Source organism: Abramis brama (genome assembly GCF_963993115.1).
Source record: "Abramis brama genome assembly, chromosome: 25".
NCBI lineage: Eukaryota > Metazoa > Chordata > Actinopteri > Cypriniformes > Leuciscidae > Abramis > Abramis brama.
The window spans coordinates 7,874,249-7,892,965 of NC_139987.1; the positions used below are offsets into that span (position 1 = coordinate 7,874,249).

The window sequence follows — 18,717 nt, forward strand, 5'->3', positions numbered from 1 at the left end:
GAGATTTTAAGTTAATGTTCACAGTTCTCTGATGTCAGATAATGGACACACTGACATGCAGGTAAACAATAAAATATTAATATTTTTAGTGTTCAATTCAATTCACATTTATTTGTATAGCGCTTTTCATAATACACATCGTTTTAAAGCAGCTTTACAGAAAATGCCTGAGTCCTCATTACAATTTAAAGTGATCTGTTATCAGAGGTAACTGTCTAAGTTATGTATTTCAGAAATGTACATATACAAATCACAGTTAGCTAAAAAATGTATTAATTTAAACAGTTTAATAATTTAAGGCAGAAACAATGAGCTTGTTGAAGTAATGAATACTTGTCTGTTAACAAATGATTATGACATGGAGAATTTTGCATTGGTGCTGTTTTTTTTTATTCTCAAATAATTTATTAATTTTAATTGTATATTTGTATGATTTAATTATTAATCATTGGCTTTTCATCCACTCACAATCCCCCTGCAGTTCTTTCATTAACCCCATTTTGAGAAACTCAAACGTGTTGTTGATGACAAAGAATGGCAATATGTTCTTTCTCTTTGTTTTTTATATATCAATATGGTACACAATAATAATAATAATCCCATTTAGTATGCTTTCTATTTCTGTAAAATGTTGTATACAAAGCAGGGCCTTCTTTTGTCTGCTCACCGTTCTATGGCCTTACGTCGTTTCTGATTGGCTGACAGCCAGACGGACGGGGGCGCGCCCGAGTGACGCTTGAGTTTGGGGAGAAGTGGGAGGGATATAAACTTGAAGACCGGTGGCTCGCGTGATCATTTGAGGTCAAGTCTACACAGCGTGTCCACGGCAGAACATCACCAGAAACATCCCTTTAAGACCGACGTTTAAAAAGCAGAGAGAATCTGAATCTAACACGCTAAAGCCAGCGCGAGAAACATACACCGATTTAGAAAAGCGCAACAGTACATCCAACATGAACGGGCAAATGAACGGTTTTCATAACTCCCTGATTGATGAAGACTGCTTTTTGTTCACGTCGGAATCTGTCGGTGAAGGACACCCTGGTATGTATCACAACATCCTTGTGTTTTCAATAGGATTTTAGTCTCATAAGGTCGTGTAGAAGGTAAACACGATCTAGCGCGATACCACACAGCTAGCACGTGCTAATAGCATCTGCTAAATAATTTGCATTTCTATACCTGAAACATTTGCCATCGTGACTATTTTATCATACTCTCATTATGTGACCAGTAAAAGACGTTATTCGTTAATGTGCGCTGATTTCGTTAATGTGGGATGTATTTGTCTCCTTGGCCACGCGCGGCGGAGTCACCAGATTTTCGGCCCAAGGCTAATCTTGCGAATATAGGCCACGAGCGCTTTAAACTGCTTATTCATCGTTTTATTCTCGGTTTTATATAGAAAATGAATAAACAATAGTATGCTCTATATATCGGTTCTTAACAATTATGTTTCCGTGTGAAGGCTGCGCGCGCGTGGTGGCCATGTTATCGGCGGGCTCGCGGAACACGCGTTCATGAGCAATGCGGACTGCGCGTGTTGTTGTTCTGCCGGTTTTCCCCGTTGCGTATTTCACTCGTCAAGACCTTGAACTTATTCCGTTCCAATAATTATTGATCATTTTCCGCTTAATACATTTCTTGATAATCCTTATTCAATGGCCTATGAGATCAACGACTTGTACCCGCTAAGCGCGTCGTTAAATGAAATCGTCGTTAAATGTTTATTGTCGATGTGTTTTGTTCGCCTTCTATAAGCCTCTGTTTGTATGATATTTTTGGCGTCCTTGGGTCTTTGACACCCCTGCACGTGGTGTAAAGTTTCCTCCTCGCTCAACTGCCCCCGACTATTGCGTCAGCGCACCTTTTAGGCCCGAAACATGCTTGATCTGAAGGCAATCGCGTCTCGCTGCGTTCATAAAGTTTATGTCGTTCACACAGCACGCGTGCTTTCTCGCGGTTTGCATGTTGGTGTTGTGTTTTGTTATTTTACATATGTGCTTGACGGACGTCTTCCATCGCTGCGACGCGTCTCGCGCCTTTTGCGCTGCATTTAACGCAGTACGTCAAATGAGTACGCAGTATTCATAAAACCGTGTGCGAACATTATCCACACGGGAATCTAAGCGGATGCAGTAGGTCCTATTGATGCCTTTCATTTCCGCAAGACCACAGTTACAACACACACCTTCTGCTGCTACTTGGACACGTCAACGGGTGTTTGGGGTCTTTAATCAGCAGACACCCTCGCCCAGTCCCCGGCCTGTGTCCAAGTGGTGTGCTACTTCACGAGCTACTTCATTTCCATAAAATGAGTTCATGAATGATTACGATAAAGAACTGTGAGCCAGGCAGTAGTTTTCATGTGTGAGTGCCAAGATAGGTACCATAGGTACCAAGAACAATGAGAACCCCTTGTAAGTTGGGATTAAACTATACTTGTTTAGTAACACCCGAGTCAATAGTTATTACATCACAGTTCAAAGACCAAACTGGTTATTGCACACTGAATGTTTATGCTGCACACCTACTTCATCTTATGTCTTAAGTCTGATCCAGTATGTGTTCTGCCAAGTGTGTGATTTCAGATGCAGCAGTTTTCTTTCCTGAACATCATATGTTGCGTTCACATGCTGTCAGAATTACCATAATAGAGGGAAACCTTTACAGTGTTTTCCCACATGGGTATCTTTAAAAAGTCTGTTATAGACTTATAAGCCATGAACCAAACCAACCAACTACAAGGTGAATCACAATATTGCAAACTTTGATTTGAAGCAAACTATTTGAAAATCAGACAAAAAGACAAAAGTGCAAGACTGTGATTAACTTTAATGAGGGAAAGAACTTTGAATCCCATGAAGCATTGCAAATAATGTAATGGAAATAAATCAATGATTGTATATGTATATACAGTTTATATTATATCAGTATAAATAAGAAATGGTTATTGCAAGCCTTGCGTATACACAAATATTTAAGTAGTTTGAGAGTGTAGGGAGATTATAACTTTCTTTAATGGTTTATAAGTTGATGTTAATCTATTCCCCTTTGGAGAAAATGAATGAGTTTTTACTTCTGTAATCTGACTGTTACACACTACAGGATGACAACCTGTTGCAGAATAGGCTGTTCCAGGATGACAAGTTTTTAATACAAGATCATCCACCAAAATGGTCTTGCCGTCTCAACTTTTTATCACTGAGGCATGATTTATTACAGGGTTAACTGCTGGTTTTAACCCTGCGAGAAGCCTTTTTTTTATTCAGTTAACTCTTGAAGTTTTTGACAGTTAAAAAGAGTTTTTAGCAAACATACATTTTAAACGCCTGATAGTTTTACCTTAATTTTTTCTCTACATGAAAATAGCCACAGAAGCTGGCATGGTGTTAAAAACAAACAATTACAGGATGACAATCCTTGGTACTTCTGTTCTTGAGTGGTTCTCACGTCCTTGTTGAATTCATAGTCAAGTCTGATGCTTGTAATTACGATTATTTGTATTATTGTAAAAGGGTTTTTGATTGGCTTTTTTTTTTTGAACTGCCAGTGGGTTTCTGAGTTGTTTGCATGTGGTGTTAGGGGGAGGGGCATTCCTGTTCTCTAATTTAATTGGACAGATCTGTTAGTGCAGGTTGTCATATTTACATTTAGCATTACATTAACATTGATAGTCTCCAAGCTAACGTAAATGAACCAAAAGCAGCGTTTCATCGGGTCTGTTAAACACATGGCCAGTGATCTCTATCAAGTCAACTACCGTCTTGAAGTGACTGTCGAAGGAGTCTTGTCAAGCAAGCACTAGTTCGATGACATTTAATGTTTGGGTAACTGAGGGTTGTTACCGCCACAGCAAAGAAAGTTTACTTTGTTCATGATCACATACTTGGCCACGCATTTGTGTACTCTCGTAAAGTATACTTGTGGGCAGGTCATGTTTTGCCTGCTGTATCATTGACTGACACCTGTACACGTGTTGTGAACTTTCCCCTCTCGCTCCACTGCCCCTGGCTACGGCATCACAGTGCTTTCTAATGCGATCAGCACAGGTCTAAGGTCAGTACTGATGCTGTGGGGGGAGGGCTGATTAGCTTGGCTTACCTCTGCCCTAAATATAGATCATTACTCCAGGGGCTGCAGTGGAGTGGCAGCGAGGGCATTCCTGCCAGTGCCTCCACTAGAAGGCCGTACTGCAGTAAACTGATGTGCTCCACTTGTTGGATGACTGCGGCAATAGCAACTTCCTTTTCTGTGTCCTTGTTAAATGATCACATGAGGAGACTGGTGTATTGGCAATGATTTCAGTTTTAAATATTTATACACATGGACTTATTTTGAGGGGGGAAGGGGGCTTCTTTATCTGAGCTAAATGTATGCTCAAATGTATTTGTGTTTTTACAACTGGGTAAATTTGTTGCTCATGAGTTTAACACTGCACAAGGAAGCTGGATTTAAACCTTGAATTGAATTTACTTGATAAAGAACTAATAAGAAGCGCAAATAAATGCAATAAAATAGAAATGCAAATGAAGTGAAGTGCTTTAAGGTTTTCAGGTAGTTCTAACAGTATTCAGGTACAGGAATACTACAGAAATTGAATGCATTTAATGCAGATAAATAATTTATTAATGCTGTTTGATCAACATGGATGACACAGACAGCAGCAGGTTTATTAAGCTGCTGTCACTTTAAGAGCACAGATCCAAAATACTGATACACGTGCATTTTCTTTCTAAACTGTTTACGTTCACTTAAGGCACCACCGCTTGTTTGCAAATAATATGCAATGTAAATAGCCCTGATGCTAACGCCGTTAAAAAATTAAACAAACTAAACTAGATATCAATGACTGTGTTTGTGAATACTCACCAAGACGGGTATTTTGACAATTATGTGCGTTTCTGACCATTTAAGCACAATAAGCCTGCGAAAAAGCACTCGGAAACCCGTCTCTGAGCGCGCGAGTACTACTGAATGCAACACTAGCCCGAAAGTCTTGTATCGCAGTGTGTAGCTTGCTTGTACAGACGATATGGTGATGTGAAGCGTGTTTTGAAAGGGAGAGAGAAGACTGTAGTGCTGAATCACTCTCACTGCTTGTGACGCTTTCTTAAAGTTTTGCTGATTTGATCTGATAATCTGAATTAACTCATTTAACCAACAAGCTAATTGAATAAATGTTTGCAGGAATTTCCCGCCTTGTAAGCATGAAACCTGCCGAAATTAGTAAAATTATGCGCTACACCACACCGAAATTCGAGCCCTGATACATTTAATTTAATTTACTTGATTTAAGTCATCCAGGAATCCAGTTATGCCCATCACTGGAGGCGATTGTGGTTTACATTGAGCCGTAGGGGTGGGCCATATGGCAAAAATGTCATCACGATTTTTTTTTTCAGGAAAACCACAATTTTATCAAGATTTTTTTTTTTTATGTTGGTTTTACTATTTTTGCAAGTGACTGAGCATTACAGCCAAACTCATTTCCCCATTTTAAAAACAGCCTAACAAGGAAACAAAATATAAAATAAAAAAAAATGGCAAAGATAAAAATGTCATTTTCTTTGTTAAAATATAAGAACAAAGATGCACTACATAATATGCAAATGAAATGAACAGTGCTTAATTTTTTTCAGCTACATTAGGTTTTTAAATGTAGCAATTTAATTTAAAGTAATTAAATTAACATGTATAAATATAAAACACCATATAGATTTCAGTGTATAAATTATGCCTTGATTCTTATTAAAGCTACTACTAAAGTTCTCAGTCAACAGCAGTGAGTGATTTGCTCTTTTTGTTTTGTTTTATTAACATTTAAAGGGATAGTTCTTCAAAAAACCTGAATAAGTTTCTTCTGTTGAAAGTAAGTTCTTTTGAACACAAAAGATGGTATTTTGAAGAATGCGGCTGACCAAACAGTTGCTGGTCCCCATTGACTTCCATAGTATATTTTTTCCTACTATGGAAGTCACTGGGCACCAGGAACTGTTTGGTCAGCCGCATTCTTCAAAATACCATCTTTTGTGTTCAGCACAAGAAAGAAATTAATACAAGTTTGAAACAACTTCGGAGTGAGTAAATGACTGAATTTATTTTTTGGGTGATCTATCCCTTTAAGGATAAGCGACAGCATGTTTACTATTAGGCTACTGTTACTTTAATACTGGTACGCATCTAATATACACTCATATAAATTTAAATATTTACTTTCACTTTAGACATAACCAACTGTGTTTATGTAAACCATGTGTGTATTTGACAGTATTAGCACAATAAGTCTCAAAAGATAACTTAGTCCAGTAACCAGGTGCTGTTTGACAGGCTTTTAGTGCCTGTGCACTTCGGGTGTGTGCGCTCAGAAAAGTGCATATTAGGAGAGGGCATCAGCATGCGAATGAAATGGTTAACCAGCAAGGCTTTAAAGCGCATGCAAATAATGAACTTTTGTGAATTGCAGTGTCCCGTGAGTGTAACTACCTCTGCGTTAGCATGTGATGTGAATGTTGTATAGTATGTTGAGACGTAGGCGCCAGAACTGCAACTGATAGAATGCACTGTAGCACAATACCACGATATTTCTTCAAAAGCAGATCGTGGAGACATTTTAATCGTCCATGATCAAAAATCATGATATCGCACAAGCCTAATTGAGTCTCGTTTACACTGAATTCTACACTCTAAATTGCTGATTTAAATTTGAGCACTTGTTCCTCTTTTCCAGATAAGATTTGTGACCAGATCAGTGACGCTGTGTTGGACGCCCACCTCAAACAAGATCCTGATGCCAAAGTAGCATGTGGTGAGTGTTGAATTACGCTTTCCTGCACACTTTTCCTCATGCTTGCTACTGGAGTCTTTACTGTGAGTCCTAACCCCTATCAATCTGTCCTTGCAGAGACTGTCGCCAAGACTGGAATGATCTTGTTGGCCGGTGAGATCACCTCTCATGCTGTAGTGGACTATCAGAAGGTTGTCAGGGACACCATCAGGCACATTGGCTATGATGACTCTTCCAAAGGTATAGCGGCTCTAAATGTCAAGGGAAATGGGGCTACCATGCAACTCTCGGTGCCGTTTCCTGTGTGCATAATATCTGCATAACCTACTACAATGCATAATGTACTGGTTTACTATTTCGTATGAACTGTCAGTTAGATCTTGGGTAGAATAATTTAATCAGCATTTTATTGTACTTTTTAGGGTTTGACTACAAGACCTGCAACGTGCTTGTGGCTCTTGAGCAGCAGTCACCTGATATTGCTCAAGGGGTTCACCTTGACCGCAGTGAGGAGGATGTAGGAGCTGGAGACCAGGTAAGAGCTGGATGACCACTTTTTCAAGACCAACTCGCATCTTTGCATATGAACAGAGAAACGAGCTCTTTGCTGGATTGACTTTGCTTCTTAGGGCCTGATGTTTGGTTATGCCACTGATGAGACCGAGGAGTGTATGCCTCTCACTATTGTCCTCGCCCACAAACTGAATGCCAAAATGGCCGAGCTACGCCGCAATGGCACCCTGCCTTGGCTGCGACCTGATTCCAAGACCCAGGTGAGACGAGACCTACAAATGTTGTTAGAAATAATTTGGGGGTGAAAATACTCTACAGTTCAAAAGTTTGTGGTCAGTAAGATTTTACTTTTTTTTTTTTTTTTTTTTTTTTTTTTTTTTTTAAGAAATAATTACTTTCCAGCAAGAATGCAATAAATTGAAAGTGATTGTTAAATATATTTTATGATGTTACAAAATTCAATTTTTAAAATAATCTTTTTTACACTTTCCATTCACGTTTATCGATTACATTATAGTGACTGTTAATGTTAAATGTTATTTGTTATTAAATCTTTATTCAAGAGAATGTAGTGTTGTATGATGCTTCTGAAATAAAACTCAGAAAGATGTGATGAATTGTTTTTGTAAATGACTCATCTTATACATGTACAGTCTGAATAAGTGTATGACTTAGCTTTTCCCCATGGTCTAGGGTTAAACAAAAAAAATCGCAATACATTGCAATATTGAATCGCAATATTGTTAGAATCGCAATTCTTAATTCACAACTTTTACTCAAATAAATGCAGCTTTGGTGAGTGAGAGGCTTTTTTTCAGAAACATGAAAAAAAATCTTATGCTATTCACCACAAACTTCTGAACCGTAGTGTATTACTACTGTAGGACTGATGCTGTGCTCCTGCATCTTAAATAGATCTCAACCTTTCAGCTCATCTTTTGATGTTACGTTTTGCTCTAGGTGACCGTCCAGTACAGGCAGGACCGTGGCGCCATGCTTCCTGTGCGTGTGCACACCATTGTAGTGTCTGTTCAGCACGATGAAGTAGTGTGTCTGGATGAGATGCGTGATGCTCTGAAGGAGAAGGTGGTGAAAGCTGTGGTGCCCAGCGTCTACCTGGACGATGACACCATCTATCACCTGCAGCCCAGCGGACGCTTTGTCATCGGAGGCCCACAGGTTGAAGCCACAACTAATCATGCAGTTCTCTCAAACGGGGTTCCCATGGTCATAGAAATGACAAGCTGGTTTTTATTTATGCTAATTTAGCAGTGTTCTTTTGTCATTTTATTTGTTTTGTTTTTTTATATTACTACTTGGATTGTATTTTTAGGTCAGTTTTAGTTTTCTATTTGTCCAGTTTTTCTTTAGTTTAACAATAATCCAGTCATAGTCATTCTTTTGGTAAAAGATGTGGGAACCCTGGGAGTATTTCGAAGTGTATACATGCATGTTTTTTACCACGTTTTATTTCCCCAGTTGTGGTTGTTTAAACATTGATATGCTTCATACTGTTTTACAGGGCGATGCTGGTTTGACTGGCCGTAAGATCATTGTGGACACTTACGGAGGCTGGGGTGCTCATGGTGGCGGAGCTTTCTCTGGGAAGGATTACACTAAAGTTGACCGTTCAGCTGCCTATGCGGCCCGCTGGGTGGCCAAGTCTCTAGTCAAGGCTGATCTGTGCAAGCGTGTTCTAGTCCAGGTGATTATTTGCTAGTCTTTCGTTTGTGTTAGTTAATAGTGAAGGAATAAGACCAGGCATGAAAACTCCTCACCTTTCGGTGAAATTCGCCGTTTTAAAACCTAAAAGGGTCACCTACGTGATTTGTGCAGATCCGATGAGAAAATATTTATTGGGGGGGGTCGAGGCGGAGGCCGAGGCCAGCATTTATCCCCTATAAAGTTACCATAAACTTTGCAGCTTTAAAAAACAATCATCATTCCTTATTCCGAAACATGACAGCCAATACAAGTCAGAGTAACGTTAGGGCAGAAATGTTTTCAAAGTCTTTTACACCGCGAGTCTGACAACTGGACACACTGCCGAACAAAGTACCGCACGTCGGAAAGCAAGCCTGAGGTAAGTTAGCTTACAATGTTAACTGTCCTGTCAGATACAGACAGCGATGTTGCCAATGTCATTATTTTTAATTTTGACATAGAAGTGGGCGAGATAATATCGCGCGCGGGCGCCGTGAGCGCTGAGCGAGCAGGAACAGTGCAGTGTTATTCATTGCGCGGCTCGCGAGCCTCATGTGGCTGCCGCATCCTTCTCACCTTTTTTACCCCTGACCTGTTTTCATGCCTGAAGACCGTCTTAGTCATTTACCTGTTTCCTCAGGTGTCTTATGCCATTGGAGTGGCTCACCCCTTGTCCATCTCCATCTTCCACTATGGAACCTCCCAGAGGAGCGAGAAGGAGCTGCTGGAGATCGTGAAGAAGAACTTCGACCTCCGCCCGGGTGTCATAGTCAGGTAAAGCGTGCTTCCCAGGGGCGGCCCAACCGCTGCCTCTCGGTTTGACGGTTCCCCAGTCAACTTTGTGGTATTTGCTCCCGTGTTTCCAGAGTTTGGTCTTGCACAGTTAACGTTAGAGAAGTTAATTGAGTTTGACTGAACGTCCTTCTTTCTGCGTGGCAATTGTCTCACTCTGTCTCCTGTACAATTCCAGAGAGCTGGACCTGAAGAAGCCCATCTACCAGCGCACCGCCGCCTATGGCCACTTTGGCCGTGAGTCCTTCCCCTGGGAAGTTCCCAAAAAGCTTAAATACTAAATCTGTAACCCCCCCTCCTTTCCTTGGGCGGTAGGTGTACATTACAGAGAAACCTACTTAACCCACCGGAGGGGGGAGATGTACCAAAACCCCTCACTCCTAACCTCACACCCATCCCCAAAGGTAACTCCCTTCCCCGTACGACTCTCTCCTCAAACCCTGTTCTTTGCTGTGTTGTTTTCGAAAGATCTGTGGTGGCTGTTTTTTGTTCTGTTTGACTTATGCGCCCTCTTCTCCACCCCTCTCTCTTCGGCCCTTCCTTCCTTTACCTACTTGCTTAAAAGATCAAGTGATGGCACAAATGGGGGTCAAAGGTTGTTCTGTGATGCTATGCATTGCTGGCTGAAGCACTAACCCCTCTATTTTTTGTTTTACCAACTAAGAGATCCAATGCTTACCATTTTCCAGGTCCACCACTTTGTGTACCATTACAAATGGGATCAAAACATCTTTGGTCAGAATCAACACGAATGTGTTTGTTACATAGTGCAGGGATTGGATTGAGAAATTTTAAGAGACTTTTTACATGAACATATGTGTACTGTCACGATGGTTTCTTCCTGGTCGCCGCAGGCCGTGTTGTTTTATTTCTGACGTGTTACAGAGAAGTCAGAAGCTGCTACCAACCCCTGTGCGTCTGCGGGACTGGTGATGCAACCGTTCCCCCAAAACCCCTTCTCCGTGGTCTCAATGGTGATTCCAGATTAATCTTCCTGGTAGCTGTTATGTGATATCCTACTAGACCACGGCGGAGGCAAAGCACTCCCTCTCTGTGATCGGCGACAGCGGGCGTAGCTACAGAGAAGCCCTGCTCCCTCGCCGTCCCAGAGGGGCTGCCTCCGCCTCTTGAATCGCTCCATACTTGAAAAATCAACCTAATATTTGCTCGGTGATCCTCTTGAGCCTTGGCGTCGGTACAGAAAAGCCCAGGATCTCAAGGTGTGATTTGCCTTTATTACGTTTTGTACATGAAAGGAATCGTTTTTAAAGACAATGAATACTTTTTTTTTTTTTTTAATTTGCTTGAACACCGTAGTCATGGTGTATGTCCCATGTGCCGGCCCTGCGGTCTTCCCTTGGTGTCCTACAGAAAGCTTTGGGCTCTTGCCACAGGCTGGCACTGGTAGCTGTGACCATTTTATTTTTATTTTTTACGAGAGTAAAGGCAGATAGATGAAGACTGTCCATACGCACTCACGCACACGTTTTACGTTCAGGACTCCCGGTGCTCCCACAGACAGAAGCGAGTCTGGCCGGTGTTGTACAGAGAAACCGGCTTCGTTTACATGCTCTCTCTGTTGGGTGCGCTTGGGTTGCAGTCTTTTTTATATATAGCTCATCTTCTGTTCTTATTTCGCACTATATATTTTTGTTTTAATTCCAGAGATTGGTGCATCAGACTGGTTACTGAAAGAGTAGAAGTGCCTTTTTCTATCGTTTCTTTTCCTTTGTCACTCCCCTTCCCTTTTCCCCTTTGTTCTCCTGCTCTCTTTCCCCTCGATTCTCCTCTCGTGATAAGTGTGTATCCACAGCAAACTCCTGAATTTCCATCCTTTCAATGCTCCATGATGGTTCTGTCCCTTATATCAGTGAACTGAATAAAAATTCTGACCCTTAAGACTGTTGTTTTTATGATATTTCACATTTCTGACATTCATTTGGTGGGTTTTCCACTTGTTCCCTCATTTTAAACACTTACAGCTCTTTTCGGGGTTAGGGTACAATATAGGACCTGAAAATCTTAACCGTCTATGGTACATGATTTAAAATGTCTCCAACAATAATGGGGGAAAAGGTTATGAAAAGGCCACCACATGGCTGTACCATGTTTTTAAATCTTTTGAATCGAGCGTTTAGTTTCTTGATTGTCTATACTCTTGGAACTACAAACTAAAATTGAGTGAATGTGTTCTACAATATTGTTCCTAAGAACGTAAGAAAATGACTCCTGAATTAGTGACTCTTCTGACCTCTCCATAAAACAATATTTATTTTTGTGTGAAAGGATACAAATAGTTAGATACAATTTGTCAATATAAATCTTATTGATTCCATGAGTGCAATGCCTTTCAACTTTTGGGTCATTAAGATTTTAATGTGTTTGAAAAGTCTCTTATGCTCTCTAAGGCTGTATTTATTTGATAAAAGGTAGTAAACTCGTAAAATATTAGAATTTATAATAACATTTCTATTCAAAGCTGATTTTTCAGCATCATTATTCCAGTTTACAGTGTCACATGATCCTTCAGATATCATTCTAAGATGCTGGTTTGTTGCTCAAACATTTTATCAGTGCTGAAAATTGCTTAATATTTGTGAAAACTGGGTTATGATTTTATTCAGGATTCTTTGAATGAAGTTCAGAAGAACGTTTAATTGAAATGGAAATCTTTTGTAACGTTACTCGATCAATTTTATTACATCCTTGTGGAATGAGTCTAATTGAATATTAATAGCCTTAATGACCCCAAACTTTAAAACAAAACCAATGCAGAAGAAACACTGAAACTTGTGGAGCACATCAGCAGGGGTCCTCTTAAGTTTGCAAGTGTTGTCTTGAAGGGGAACTCATGTCACATGGCTTAAATATAGCATGTTATTGGATACTTAAAAGTGTGGCTTATTTCCATCAATGATCTGAAATTTTTGTTTTGTTTTTTAAGGTAAGAAAGTAAAAATAGGTGTGTTCGACTTAATGTGACGCTGTGCAGTAGACTGATCAGCGTCTGGCTCAAATCAGTACATGCCAGTTAGAAACTGTCCGAACTGAGACGGCGCAGGCGCCACGTCGCTGTGACGTATGGCATCAAAGCACAGCGAGAGTGACTTCTCAAGAGCGGCTGCACAAGCTGATGACGACACGGCTGTTCCATTATTGGCCGAATTCACTGATGACAATGATGTGTATTGTTTATTCCGCTAATACTTAAATCAGTGTTTTTATAACCGTAAAAACATATGTAACCATAATGTTACTGTCATGTTTATCAAAATAACTTTTAAAATAACCTCCTTTATTGGTATTTAAATAGTATAGGCTGTTGAACTTCCATCTTGTAAAGATGGTGCTGTATTAAGCAGTACATGAAAAGTGTTTCAGTTTCTTTATGAGAAGTCTATTTGACAATTGCATCTAATCCACTGTGATAAGCTACGCAAACATCGTGAGCGTCGCTATGGGAAGCTGATAGTGTCCGACTTGACGGCTCAGTTTTCAACTCCTGACTGCAAGTGGAAACTCTAGCTGGTTGGTCTGCACAGCGCTGTATGAAGTCAAACACACCTAAAATATTGCCATATGGTCACACTACCATACAGAACCTTTTGAGGTCACATAAAAGTTTGAGATGCTAGAAAAATTATGCATTTTTTACCTTTAGCTTAGGGTACATTTACACGAATGTACTAAAGACTGAAAAATGTTTCAGAAAACAATCCCTGTTCACATGCTTCCGCAAACACGACGTAAAGCGTTGTATTCATACCAGGCCAGTAGATGGCGATGCCGCTTTGTAAAAAAACATTATGCACCGAACATGTGACCTATAGACTGAACATGTGCATGCTCATGACATCACTTTTTTCACAAAGTCATGTTTTTGTAGTTTACACAGAGATTATAACAATAGTTTTCAAAAACTTGCACTTTAAACCTGTTTTCAGGCCCCTAAAACATGTTAAGTAAATGAACAGCCAAAACGCATACATTTTCCATTTTTATTTGAAAATGTTGTGTAAATGTCCCCCCCAAAACAGGTTTAAATGAATGTGGATACTTGAAATGTGGGGAAGAATGCCTTGCAATGTTCATTCCAGTACAAAGTAATAAATGAGGGATTGCAGTAACACTGAGCTTTCTGTGGCAGAAATTAAAAAAACATAACTTCATGCAGGTATCATCAAATGAGTGGATTGATGTTGCATCCTAAATCTTAGGCAAATGTGTAATTCATAGTTGCAGTGTAAAACCGCAAAGCTAAAATCATTCTGCATCACACATCAAGGAGCCGCAAACATTTGAAAAACTCACCACTGTGATGGTATCTTGAGAGGGGAAAACTATTGATATGACTTTTTACCTCAGAAATGCCTCGGTTTATTTTCAACGGCTGCCAATATTTATCCCATCATTCTATTCACTGTGGCTTTTGACAGAAAGGTTTTGGTGAAAGGGTGAAATACCACAGGTTAGAAGTCAATAAACAGGTTCCCTATACACCCTACGACTATTCACGGTTGGAAGCTGTTTGTTTATTAATTAAAAAATATGAATGTGTAACATGAAATAATAAAAGAGGGAAGTATGTGCTGACACAACAAGACTATTTAATCAACAGATCTTTTTACATAAAAGATGTGAAAAGCCATTTTAAAAGGCAAAAGTAAAACATTGTAATTAGTACAACAGATTATTTTGTATCTACAGTAATGTGAAAAAGAAAGTACACCCTGATTAAATTATGTTTGTTGTTTTTTTGTATCAGAACATAAAAAAAAATAATCTGGTCCTTTGCAGGTCCTAAAATTAGATAAATTCAACCTCAGGTGAACAACACATGGCATATTACACTGTGTCATTATGTATGTAACAAAAATAAAGCCATGTGTGGAAAAAACTGTGCATCCCATTATTCAATTGCTTGCAGAACCACCTTTAGCAGCAATAACTTGAGGTGATAATTTCTTTATGATTTTAACAGTCTCTCGCATCGTTGTGGAGGAATTTTGGCCCGCTCTTCTTTACAATGTGCTTCCGTTCATTGAGGTTTGTGGGCATTAGCCATTTAGGTGTAGATTTGCTGGTGCGCTTGGGATCATTGTCCTGTTGCATGACCCATTTCAGCCAAGCTTTTTCTGTATTTGACTCTAGAATACTTTGGTCTACTGAGGAGTTCATGGTCGACTCAGTGACTGCAAGGTGCCCAGGTCCTGTGGCTGCAAAACAAGCCCAAATCATCAGCCCTCCACCACCACCGTGCTTGACAGTTGGGATTTGACGTGCTTGTTTGTGTTGATATGCTGTGTTTGGTTTTCACCAAACGTGGCGCTGTGCATTATTGCCAAACATCTACGCTTTGGTCTCATCTGTCCAAAGGACATTGTTCCATAAGCTTTGAGGTTTGTTCAGATGCAACTTTGCAAACCAAAGCTATACTGACATGTTATTTCTAACCCTTTAACTGCCCCACCAAGAAAAAGGCATTTGTATTTAGTATTTTTGCATTTCTTACTCCTTATGTGGCTAGTAACCACAATCAATGTCCTTTTTTTCAACACATGCCATAATGTTAAAAATTGTAATAATACGCTCCCCTCGCATGACGCAACTCGCCCGCCATCTCCTCCTATGTAGTCAGAAGTATCTGAGGTCGCTTTGTGCCACTTATATCCCCAGGCTGCTCAATCGTGCCGCCAACAAGTTCTCACGACAGCCTGTGGACTCTAGAGACTCTGGTCCAGCTGATCCGGGACCACTTCGGGGCCGCACAGATAGATCTGTGTGCCTCTCCGGACTCGTTCCATTGCCAGTTGCTTTACTCCCTGACCGAGGGCAACCTTGGCACGGATGCACTGGCACACAGTGGGCCCCGGGGCCTCCGCAAGTATGCGTTTCCCCTAGTGAGCCTTCTTGCACAGACACTGTAGTCAGGGAGGAAGAGGAGCAGGTCTTGCTAGTTACCCCTTACTGGCCCAACCGGACCTGGTTCCCAGAACCGTTCCCTCCCTCAGGGAACGAGGGTTACATACGTAACCGAGACGTTTTCTGGTACCAGGGCCTGAAGAGTGAGCATTCTTGTACCATAGAAACTGTTGACTTCCAACTAGTAATTGTAAAAAAATAAAATAAATTCAATCTCTTACAATTTTAGGAATGTTAGTAAACCAGCATTTGTCATTTAATAAGTAATTGCCTCTGATAATTATGATTTTCACACATTAATTCTATGAATTTATTATATTTACTTAAAAAAATATCCAAAAGTGGCAAAAAAATACATTGTCAGTAATAATCTCATGAAGAAACAACAATAGCTGTGTCACATTCATAGCTATGAATGATCAGAAGTTTATATCAGCAGATAGTCCATTCTGACTGGAGAAATGGATGATCTGAAAACATTAGCTTAGCTTTTCTACTTTTACCATAAAGAGCCAAATCAACCGTTTGGTTGAGCATGTTTTTAAAAAATTATTAAAAACATACTAAAGTTTTTTCATGGTACCATGTAACATAATTTTAAAGTTAGGGCTCTTACAGTGTAATATGTAAAAAAAAAAAAAAAGAAAGAAAAAAAAAGAGGCTGAGGCCTCACTTTCTTTCCAGTCACGTGAATGCTTCACTTTGGTGTCGGAATGTTTGAACCCAGACCACTAGGTAGACCCAGACTTGTAAGTTTAAGTCCATTTACTAACATTTTTTTATATATATAAATATAATAAAAATATATAAAGCCTATAGCCTATGTTACATGATCATATATTCTGACACATAAACAGCATAGAAACCATAAAATAATTAGACCAACATTTACTTGCATCAAGCAACTCTGTTGGTATTTTTATAATTAGTATTAATATAATTGTTACATTTAATTTATTGCCACACTTTAATATGTGAATTACATTATCAGAAAACAATATGTAGAATTGCCAGGCTTTTATTTGTGTGCAATGGATAAAACAACGGCGCTGCGCACTCAGCTGCTCATAAACATGGCTGCTATAAATTTGACCTGCCACAAGATGGCGCTGTTTTCGACACTCTTGATGCTTCGAATCTTTTCCTCAAACATTCAGGGGAAAGCCTCAGTGCTTCATGAGGCTTCATTTGCCCATCACTATTGCACAGTCTGATCTTATAGGGTGAACTTGCTGGGATGTCAATTTCTGGAAAGACTGAATATATTCCACTTATGAATTATCTTCCTCGCTGTTTAATGATGGATTCAAATGGTTTGGAAATGGCATTGTAACCCTTCCCAGATTGATGGGCAGCAGTAATTGCTTCTCCACGATCATCGCTGATGTTTTCCTCCTTGGCATTATGTTAACAAACACCTGAATGCTCTAGACCAGCAAAATGCTAAAACTTCTGTATTTATAGAGTTGGTCACACTTGCTGATTATCAAGGGCATTTAATTAGATGCACCTGACTGCTACTTACCCTCTTAATTCCTATGGAAGCAGTAAGGGTGTACGAAGGGTGCGTCTCAATCAGCTCCCTAGGTCATGAATCATCATGCACGTGAATTTGGGAACTGATAAGGACATTAGGAACCCTGGCTCACTACACATTGGGATACTTGGACACTACTTCCGGCGACATGACAATGTCCTCATTGTACAACATCGTGTAGCATTTCAGCCGTAAATAAATTATAAATGTTAGCCAGATTATGTTCATTACCTGTCTAGCGATGTATGTTCATGCTGAAGTATAATTCAGTAATGCTTTGTATTTTAAAAATACATTGTGTGTCATTAGTGAGTCGGCTCACATGATTTATGTTTTGCGCTTCAGAACTTCCATTAAGGGAACAGTGAGCGCATCGATGCTCCCTGGTTTACATTGTGTATTGCGGGTCTTTTTAGGGAGCAAATGTTTCAGTGCACTGGCAGGATGCAATCGAGACAACACTTAAAATAGTCGAGTCCCTGATCAGTGATGCATCCTTAGTTTTTTCACTGGTGGCTTCTCCATTTTGGTTATTTTGTTAAATAAATAATGACACGGTGTAATATGTCATTGTTGTTCGCCTGAGGTTGTACCTAATGTTAAGACAAGGACCAGATGATTTTTATTATGTTCTGATACGTAAAACCATAGACTAGGCTACAAAGAGGGCATCCTTTCTTTTTCACATGAATGCCACAATTTTCATATGTGCCGCCACCATTATAAAAAATTGAATGCCCTGATGTAAATCTTTAAAAGTATTTCTGCTGTCTTTACTGTTGACTTTAATATACATTAAGGTTCAAGAAATAAATATGAAATCTAAATATAGAGCTAGCCATTTACTGTAGCTATTCTGAATTTTGGAAAGTGCCATTCAACATTTAATATTACTTGCAATAATTTACCATGGTAATAGTTTCAGCTAAAATACTATAGTACCATACTAAAGTATTTTGGCGTTTTTATGACAGTGGTGTCTAATTCCAAGTGTAGGACCAATAAGGTTAATTCAGGATAAATTATCATTTTTCCCTCCAGTTATCTCAAGGCAAAATGTGTCCATAGTCACTATGATATTTTATCAGAAACTATATGGTTACAATGGAAATATTTCCGTAATATAGTAAACATCATCTGATACAAATGTAAGTGTGCAGTTTTAGTTAAAAATGTACATTATCACTGATCAAATGTTTATACACTCCTAATTTAATCATATCTAAGATAATATTGTTAATGTCCTTTGAATTGACCTCACTGAAGGATTGTGCAATCACTGAAAAGATTGATAAAGTATTGTAAGATTAATGATGTTGCTCAAGCAACAGTATCCCCTTTTGTTAAAATAACAACTGCCCCTTAAAACATGTTTTTATATCAAGTCTGTTGTGTTTTATCTTGTTTGCTGAAGATATCATCCAAGCCTATGACTCTGTGACCCTCGATTTCAACTTAAAAA

General features: G+C 39.4%; 1 protein-coding gene across 2 annotated transcripts; it reads left to right on the top strand.

Annotated features, from left to right (window-relative positions):
• Positions 1-746: 746 nt before the first annotated feature.
• Positions 747-11,695, top strand: mat2aa (methionine adenosyltransferase 2Aa; the record flags this gene model as incomplete). 2 transcript variants are annotated; one of them, XM_084105131.1, is made up of 9 exons in its annotated part: positions 747-1,044; positions 6,731-6,808; positions 6,905-7,027; positions 7,210-7,322; positions 7,417-7,560; positions 8,261-8,479; positions 8,823-9,005; positions 9,645-9,778; positions 9,975-11,695. In XM_084105131.1, the coding sequence occupies exons 1-9, from the start codon at positions 954-956 to the stop codon at positions 10,075-10,077; spliced, it is 1,188 nt and encodes a 395-aa protein (XP_083961257.1). In that variant the 5' UTR covers positions 747-953. The 2 variants fall into 2 exon arrangements, with proteins under 2 accessions (XP_083961257.1, XP_083961258.1); XM_084105132.1 differs by lacking the exon at positions 9,975-11,695 and having other exon boundaries at positions 9,645-9,782.
• Positions 11,696-18,717: the final 7,022 nt, after the last annotated feature.